Genomic DNA, 10,038 nt, shown 5'->3' on the forward strand with positions numbered 1-10,038 from the left:
TGTCGGCCGGCCAATGGCCAGCCGCTCGGCCAGCTTCGGCTTTCAGCACAGCTCAGCCGAGCCGATGCATATGTGTTCGGCTTGGCTGAGCCGCTCGGCCATGATCGGGAGCTGTACGGGCTATTGTGAATAGCCTGTACAGCACCCCTTCGGTTCTACTGAACCGAAGGGGTCCTGGGGCCAAAGCTAGCCGAAGGATCGGCCGAAGCTACAGCCAGATCCTTCGGCAGCTTCGTGAATAGACCCCATAGTCTCTTATCTCACAATAATCTATTTCTGTCAATTGGTCCTGACTCTTTTAAATAATTTACATGTAAACACTCATAAATTATTAAGAAATACTGACCCCGGATGCAAAATTTTCTACTTTGACTTTGTGCAGCTGAATGCAGTGCACCATAACTGTAGCAACTGTATACATAGGCCCATAATATGCAATACTGCTTCATTCAGATCCATATATACTATATGCTTTACGAATCTGAATGGAAGGTTTTTTGCCTGTGTACTTCAACACTAAAAGAGAAAAACTTGAGCCAAGGTTTTAAGTTGATAAAATTGCATTGGTAAATCAATTAATGCTGGAGACTATTTTCACAGCCAGAAATCCAAGTATCACCCATTACTGGTTTAAAGGGTAATTCTAGTTTCCCAGCAAATGTGGGAAACTGAAATTACCCCCACAAATTTGTCCACCCACTACAGCCAGTGTGTGTTCAGTATACTGTACACAGCCTTGCAGCCCAGTACCGTGTATAAGGATGTGTACGGTGTATGGAACATAAACCAGCTGCAGTGTAGGGGACCCCCAAAGGTATGATTACTGTGGGAGGGGGGCAGAGGGGCCAATTTGTTGGGAAAATGTCGGTTTCCTACATTTGCTGGAAAATTGGAATTACCCTTTAAAGCTAACCTATGTGCAAAAGCTGTTAGTTTCACATAGTTGCGCTGCAGCAGTGTGTGCATTATCACGATGTGGAAAAAACAAGTTATGTGTATTGGTGCTTTATTCTTAACAGCATCCCTACGCACCTGACGAAGACAGCATAGCACAATTACTCTACCGTGCGTTTACAAATAAATAGTGCATGCATATCATACATGGAACTCCCAAAACCCAGTCTTTAATGCTAATACTGATCAACTGGAGGCTGATTCTGCATTGCCCTTCCTGCAATATAGCCTTTCTGTTGGTTGATGAAGCCTCCCATCATAGGGCAATAGGCCAGTAGTAAGGCACACAAAAAAAGGGGGCATGCCAGGACCTGCCACCACAAAAACATGTCATGTTTTGCATTACAAAGTTCCCATTGTGTCCCGAGTGTCGGGGGCTCTATAGGAGATGGAGGGAGCATTCAGGCTCCTCAAAGTATCTGCTTCTTAGATAACACGGCACTTTGCAGGTTTTCTTCTCCCACGTGTATACCATGAGATGCATTGGTTATTAAGGTTAATAATAATGAAGAAGTGTATTTCTCAAAATTGCAACATAATCAGTTCTAACACACACTCAATGATCTGAATAAAGGCTAGTAATTACATCTAAAATGGATCATACTTAAGTGGTAACACTTTTTTTTATGCTGTGCATATATATATATATTTGAAAGCTCAGGTTGAGTGATGCTTTCTAATACTGACAGAGTGTAATACATCACTCTTAAATAGCAGCTGATTCTTGTATTGGCTTTTGTAATAACAATGCAAAAGTAGGGATTTCTACTAGCCCATGGCTGTCAATCTAATATCAGATTTCAAAACGTTAATCTAGGTTGTCTTATTAAATAAAAGGTGACTATGTATGTAAATGTGTCCTTCTGTGTTTTCTTTTTAAGTCACAATTGTTCTGTCTTTATGCAAGTAATCTTAGTTTAGCTATTTAAAACTTTATTTTCTGCATTATCGTTATTATTTTTTATTCATAAGCTTTTCTTGCTCTCCAGTTTAATCCATTCACATTTAAATACATATGTCTTTTTGTTTTAATTTGCAGAGCTATAAAAGAAGCACGTACTGTAATCGGCACTGCATTCATTGACCCCTTCACTCCCATTGAGGCTACTTAATAGACAGGGTCAAGGAACCTGCAGGCTTTATTCCTCTAATGTCCTTTCTCATCTTTTTTGTGCACTACGAGAAAAGAGAAAATAATCAATCAGAAGATTTTTTTTCTGGCACAGAAAATCTAGGCTTTATAGCTCTGTACTTTACTTTTCTTCATATCATTAAACAATGTTAGCTACACTATTGTCTTTGTAAAGCAGGCAGAACAAAGAGTACTGAAATGCAAATGTGGGTAGAAACCAATCAGATTTCACCTTTTAGAGCGTTAAGGTTTGTAACACCCTGCCAGGGGTTCTAACTGATCACTGGACCACAGATGCGGATCGGGACTTCCCTATCAGGGACGGGTATCAGAGTGTAGCTCTACCTCTTAAGCCCAGTATGGTTTTAAGGCGAGGAGGGAGCTACTAAACATCACGCACCGTTTGCAGCACTTCTACCCTGTGATGGGTAAGTAGGGTAGTTTGGAGTAACACAGCGATAGGTCACCTAGTAATGGCTCATAACAGCTGATGATATCAATTACAGTTCAATAAGCATGAGGTTGTAACAGCTGATAGTAGATCAATGGCAGCCCAATAGGTATGAGGTTGTGACAGCTGATAATAGAATCAATAGCAGTTAAATGGATCAATAGCGGTTCAGTAGGTATGAAGTTGTGACAGCTGATAATAGATCAATGGCAGCCCATTAGGTATGAGGTTGTTGCATCTGATAATAGAATCAATAGCAGTTCAATGGATCTATAGCAGTTCAATAGTTATGGAGTTGTAACAGCTGACTCCAGATCAATAGCAGTTCAATAGGTATGGCCGAAGCCTGTATACTTGCACTTATGATGAGCCTCAGGTTTGGGGGAGCCTTGCTTCTCAGTTGCACTCCAGTTGTTGTGGGTCCTTTGTATGGAGCAAGAGAGGGCTGTTGTTGGTCAGCGTCCTGCTTCCACAATAGTGGGACGCCGATCAAACAGTGGCCCGCGGCTTTATAGCGGCGGCCCGAGAGAGAGGGCGGAGTCCTGCGGCACGCATGCGCAATGATGCCGCCGGACCCCGTCCGAGAGTGGGCGGCGTCGTACGGCGCGCCTGCGCAGTAGCGCGGACGGCGCTCGGACTCGGTCGAGACGGAACCCGAGTTTTACAAGGTTAAATGTACGCAGATACATATTCAAAGCTATATGTGCAAAAGTAGCATATAGGAGATCAGAAAGATAAAACCTTCTACATGCTACTTTAGGGTTTCTTTGAATACTATAAACAGGGTGTTTGTGGTGTATGTGGTTTCATCATGCAGTAGGTCTTGTTCTGACTGCGCTTGTTTCAAGGGTACAATATAGACACAAAAGTAGTGGGCAGGGAGTTTGTTTTTGCTAACCATGTGTCTACACCAGGTTGTTTTCTCAAACTTTTTAACATAGAGGGATCCTTGAAATAACTTTCAGGTCTCAGGGAACCCCTGGTAATTATTTTTGTATCTACGGCTCACAACACATTATTGTGAGAAGAAAGCTAAAAAAAAAAAAACAGCATGTGGCATACTTGGTGCATTTACATACCCAGGGCTGCTTTATTGGACACATTTATTTAAAAAAATAAACAAAAAATATTAATAATCATGCCCAGAAAAGAAATACAAACAATCTAAATTGTCAGATTGGTGGTCAGTGGAGAAATGCCTGCTTTTGTTGATGGTTAGTTGAAATGCACCCCCTTACATTGGTGGTGAGTGAAGTGCCCCTCTTACATTGGTGGGCATAGAAATGCTCTTTTACATAGATGGTCAGTGGAGACAAGCTCCTTTTAGATTGGTGGTCAGTGAGAGAAGGACATCTTTACATTGGTGGTCAGTGGGAATAATGCTCCTCTTACAATGGTGGTCAGTGGAAAGAATGTCCTTCATAGATAACAAAAAAGGTAATTTGTATCAGTGATTACTTGTCTGAGTGTCAGAAATTGTTCATTGCTCAGGGAACCCCTTGGAACCTCTGGGGAATCCTAAGGATCCATGAACTCCTAGTTAGGAAAGACTGTTCAACACTATTAGCATCATGAACAATAACATCAGCATACAGTAGTTTTTTTTTTTTTCTTACCTGTACAAAGATTTTAATGTAGCTGGGAAAGTTAGAGGAACATCAAGGCAACTATATCAGGCAATCCTCCCTCATATCAAATTGCCATATGATGGCAGTAAAAAGAGGTACCTGTGGAAAAAATGTTGAAGCTATACTTACTTTTCCCCTTTCAACCTCCAGGCTACTAGAGTGCTGAGGGTGGCGTCCTTCTTGAGGGATCCTGGATATGATTATGATCCTAAATCTCACACGAAGACACTCCTGCTCTATGCTGGAGTGTCATTTCATGGGATTTGGGATGCGCAGTATTCAGTACTCTCAGGAAGGATTGTGACATCACCCTATCTTTTATGGACATTGGTTGTAAGGTAAATTTGTTTCTTTTCCCCACAGGTGTTTTTTTTTTAAAGCTATCATGCATGATTTGAGATAGTTTGGTGGCCTGATGTGATAAGCTGACCTTGCCTTTTAGTGCAAGGTCCACTTTAAATACAACACTTCCAAAATACACTTGTAATAGAAACCAGGGTAATATCTGTCTCTTCTAGATTTGTCCCTTACAGCATTATTCTGACTACTACTAAGTTAAGGCATGCTGATGAATTCAAATGTACCTTACTGGTGTTTCAAAACTAATCCCTACCTATACATACAGATGTATTTTATCCAAACTCCTTTTTAAGGACTTTAACGTAAGAAGTTTTCTATAACTGCTAAGTAATCTGGTGCTTCCTTTGTCACAATTAGGCATATTCATGAAGACAGACAAAATACCAAATACATTGTGCACAGTGTGGCCAATTACATTTCTGATTACTGTATCCAGATGGGTTAAGACATTACTTTTGATTGGTTTGCATGGGTTAATTCACTCGCATACCATCAACGTTCTTTCCAATTGTCAAAAAAAGTCTGAAAGCGATTATTTCAAGCTTTTGGAATGTTTGATTTTAACCAATTCTTTATTTATTTGTTTTTAAAAGCAGTACATTTTGATTAATATAGTACGAGACAGTGTACAGCTTAATGAACACAGTAGCAGTACATAAAACCTGAAGTAACAAAAGATATAAACTATCCAAAATATAACAAATACAACTTTGTAAGAGACAGTCAAACACAAGACTGCAATGCTTTATAGCAAGAATTAGAAATTAGGGTAGGCACCAGTGTCCCAAATGCATTGGGATACAAAGCAGTATAAAGCTGATAGCAGTCAGTGATGGAGTGGGAAGGGTATATATGGGCATGGAAGACATTTTGGAAAATGGAGTTGGGCTACATAAAGGCTGGCATATATAGGTGATAACAGTAACAGAAGTAAGAAGAAGGCAAAAGGTCAATAGGGAAGGGGAATAGGGTTGATACCAGCAGCACCAGGGGTAGGGATACAGGGAGGACTGAGTAGGAAGAGGAGGAAAAAACTAAATATTAAAGGGGTAAAAGAGTTGGGTGAAAGAGGGTTAGAAAGGGGGAAGAAGAAGAGGGGGAAAGTGGACTTCAGAAATGTATTGACAGTCTGTAAAAAAACATGTTTCTGCACTTTGAGTATCATCCAGTCATGATGTTTTGCTTACTTTTATCAGAAGTAGGATTAAAATATTTAAATGTTGGGAGCATTTGGCAGGTAAAACAGCCCCCATATCTGCATTTCATATGTGTATTTTGCTTTTTTGCCTGGAGTTCAGCTTTAAATATTTCAAACCTGCAACGTGCTTTAACAGTGACGCTATCCTTTAAGACATACCAGTTGTGCCCGATACAGCTATGCAAGCTAGAAATTAATATATAATTTGTGTTGTTGCTATTGAATATTAAGAAGAAGTCAACAGTTTATTTATGTATCTTTTTCTTATTTACAGTGAACTTATTGGATTCACGTTCTGTTATGGGTGATCTTGGCTGGGTAGCATATCCAAAAAATGGGGTAAGATCTTACATTATAAGTAAAACAGTTTGCTAATAAAAATGTATAAAGTTTCAGGGTATAATACTTTTATCCCTTGAGAATTTACCTAATTATAGTGTGCTTACTTGTTTCCTATGTTTTCTGTTTAAGTAAGCTCTGCCTTTATCCAGATTTTTGACCCTCTATAATCCACCTCTTGTGATCTAAAGGTTTGCCACTCATCTCACAGTGGCAAACTGTTTTCCCCATTTTTGCTTCTTTAAGGAAATTTCTATTTATCAAGTCCCATATTGAACATTAAAACGTATCTAAACCATGTTTTAATAGAGTATGGAAGTGAAAGCAATAATTTACTGTATTGCATCTTACCAGTCCTTGGATGTGGTAGCTGCAGTTTTCTTTTTTTAAGCTAAGTATATTTACTGCAATTACATAAACTTAAAGTGATATCAAACCTTGTTTTTTTTATATAATAAAGAGGTCCACACTCAGCCGGTGTTTCTCTTCTTTAAACTGCTTCTCTTCCTTGTGCTCCTGCTTGTTTCCAAAAACCACTCTCTCCTGCCCCCTTTGCGGGTGTCTAATTCAGCTTGTCAGCTGCTGAGGGGACACCCATGCATGCTCGCTCCCGGCTGTGCCCGCACCTAGCTTTGTGCATCCATAGACACATACAGCGTGCTGCCAGCCATGCCCATCATCTCCTCTCCTCCCAACTGATTGACTAAGGGCAGAAGGAGCAAGTTGCTCCTCTGCCCTTAGTACCCTCCCCCAAAACCAGGAAGTTTGGGGACTAGCGAAGACTTCACAGACCCTTCAGTGACAAGCGAATGGAGGTAAGTGGTGGGGATAGGGCAACTTGGAAAGGTGCTGGGCATTTTTTACCTTAATGCAGAGAATTCAGCCTTTAGTACCACTTTAACTGTTTATATTATCAGCATTTGAGTAGTCTTGTTACTTCCTGTTCTCTCAAATGATATATAAAAAAAAAATCAGTTTTTGTCAACATGACAAAAAGGAGGGGGAATCTCCCTAATTTGGACACAATAAAACATGACAGTAGTTCCAAACTTACCTTACGCTATCCAACAAAGAAGCTATATTAATGTGGGGTCCATTTTTCCTGCCACAACTAAGTCCAAATGGTAACCTTTTTTTCTGTTTACAATTCCTCATTAGCATGTTGGGTGGACATTTTCAGGGAGGCACTTCAAATTAACAGCGGTTTATTTATTGTTTTTGATAATTATATGTCTCCGGTCTTTCACACGCATATAATAAAGTACATATGTTTAATAAATCCACTGTAATAAATCACTATAAACTTTAGTTCACCCACATGAGGTAATGGGGTTGATTTACTAAATAAATCGAGCATGTTAATATTTTAAAGTGCATGCTCACTTAGTAAACTAACATGGTTATTCACAAAAGGGTTAAAAGTTTGCAACATCGTGACACCCTGATGAAGGGACCCTGCATGGCCTTGAAACATTGGCTTCTTGACGCATGTGGCATATCAATAAAAGTGCTATCCTTTTTGCACATTACAAGTGAGTGCTGGTGACTACTATCTTTACTTGGATTGTTACATGGCACCATCCGTGTCGTCATTTCGAGTACCAACGGATATTTTGTTTGGTCGAAGCGCTGTATGCTGTGCAGGTGATTCTTTAACGCTGGTGAGGGGGAGGACACAGCTGGCTCTGGCTCTAGAGAGGCAGAGCCAGCTGTCAATCAGGCAGTGGGGTGTATCCCAACAATATTGTTAGGAACTTTTCCAGCTGCAGCATGGCTCTGCACTGTCAGCATATAGCAGGCAGTAGTAAATGTACTCCTGTGACCCAAAAGAGAACTAAAGCCCAAAAAAGGTTTGACTATAGTTCTCTTTTGACCCCGTCTTAGTTGTGTGGAAAAGGCACATATGCTTCAGTCACCAAAATGTTTATTCATTCGATGACATATATTTTTGTTTTACACATATCGATTTAATGCAAGGTGCATAGGACTGCATGACCACAAAACTCTGTCCTAATAGGGGCAAATTTCACGGGGAAGCACGGCAAGATTGGTTCATGGGAAGTATTACTAGAATTTCACCATTTACTTTACTCCTCTACAAAAATGATGCTTTATATCTTGCTTTCCATATAACATGTTTAGACCTCAGAGTAAAGGGCGTTTTTCATCCACAGTTTATGCACACGTATTCAGTAAGGCATAAGAGCAAAGCTGTTATTACCAAATATTGTCTCACACACATGGGTTCACAGAATACACGAAATACATATTTATTTGCTTTGCATGAAATTTGGCTGCAGTTTTATTGCAATCTCTGATGGGTTATGTGGTTTTACAGCTGCCAATGGTTTTGTTATGTGGTATAACTCCAATTTTTAATTAAGTCATCTGGAATAATGGAGCTATCAAGCAGCTTCCGCCTTTCCAAATCTCTTTGACACTACTGAGTGTGCATAACGTTACACCCATGTGTGTAAACTATTTTAATCATTTTGCAGCCAGCTCCCACCCTTATGACCCATTTACTTTGTTTATCATGCTGATTTTATTTCCTACTATTTACATTTTCGGAAAGTGCAAGTGCTTCCTTTAAGAAAATACACATCTGCTTACTGTAGGCAGTCAGATTCCTTTGAAGGATTCTGGGAGCTTTTTGCACAGTATGGGAGATAACCTTTTTTTCAGTCTACGGAGATTATGGAGTATGCGGAGGAGCTTGCTGCACAAGATGTTCTGTTTCTTTTTTTAATTCAAACAGCATTATAAACATTCCTTTCAACGCCATTGCAAATGTTTGTTTCTGCCAGAGCCATCCTAACTGGATGAATTAAACTACATGATTTAAAAAAGATATAGGGGGTATTTGAACTGGAAGATGAATATATGACCAAGCGATGACCCGTTTCATCTTTAAACTGTGTTATGCTGCTTGGAGCTGTTCTAATCCATCCATGGAAAAAATGAGATAAAAAATGTTAGATATATGACAAAATTTGCATGCCGTGCACAAGGTAGTAGTGGTGGGTTTATGACTACAGATTAGATGTAGACCTAGCATCAGTCATTTTCTAACCTGCTTTACATCTAGAGGTGATTGACTTGCTTATAGTCACAACAAAGGCCTGTTTACTTTTGCTTTGCAAGACTGAATCAATTAAAGTTCAGCTGATAATAGACTTTGCCAGATCAGCTCCATATATCAAGTGCTTCTGGATGGCTGGCAAATTTTCCCTGATGTCCCCTGATGTGGGAATAAAATTGTGCCAAGAACTACACATTGAGGAGGAAGTGTGCTTGTTTTCTATACCATTTCAGGCCTGGTAAAAAAACAACATGTTATGGCCCATTCACATATATGCAGTATAGCACATGTAAAAGTGAGATGTGTTACAGTGTCCTTCATTTTGAATGGCATCTGAATGCACTTAGCTAGCATACCACAATGCACATGAGAGTGCGTTAATGCAAAGCACAGTTAAAATGTGCCTTAACCACTCAGTGACACAGCTTCAGAAAATGTATTCGTTCCTGGGGACCGGAGCAATTTTGCCATTTTTGCAATGTGTTTGTTTAACCATAATTTCCATCTTCCTCATTCATTGCACCTACACATATTATATACCGCTTTTTTAAAGGACAAAATGGACTTTGATTTTATGTGACATATGCATTAAATAATTATTTTCTTTTATAAAAAATACAAAATACAAAAATGCAAAAAAAACCCCACATTTTTTCACAGGCAATAATGATGTGTACATAATTAGTGTAGCTAACAGAAAATAATTCATAGTAAATTATTTTTATTTGTCCTGATTTATTAGGTATATCATATGTCTTGGATTTCAGTTTATTGTGGGAGTTACAGGTCACAAAATACTAGGGGGGTCTATTCACGAAGCTGCCGAAGGATCTAGCCGTAGCTTCGACCGATCCTTCGGCTAGCTTCGGCCCCAGGACCCCTTCGGTTCAGTAG

General features: G+C 39.6%; 1 protein-coding gene across 1 annotated transcript in view; it reads left to right on the top strand.

The window, feature by feature from the left end:
• Nucleotides 1–10,038, top strand: part of EPHA5 (EPH receptor A5) — a 270,172-nt gene that overhangs the window by 29,455 nt on the left and 230,679 nt on the right. Inside the window, 1 exon segment of the mRNA XM_018559918.1 lies at nt 5,998–6,062. Within this exon segment, the coding sequence (XP_018415420.1) occupies nt 5,998–6,062 (65 nt within the window).

This window comes from Nanorana parkeri, unplaced genomic scaffold (genome assembly GCF_000935625.1).
Source record: "Nanorana parkeri isolate BGI_ZX_2015 unplaced genomic scaffold, ASM93562v1 scaffold421, whole genome shotgun sequence".
NCBI classification, from domain to species: Eukaryota; Metazoa; Chordata; class Amphibia; order Anura; family Dicroglossidae; genus Nanorana; species Nanorana parkeri.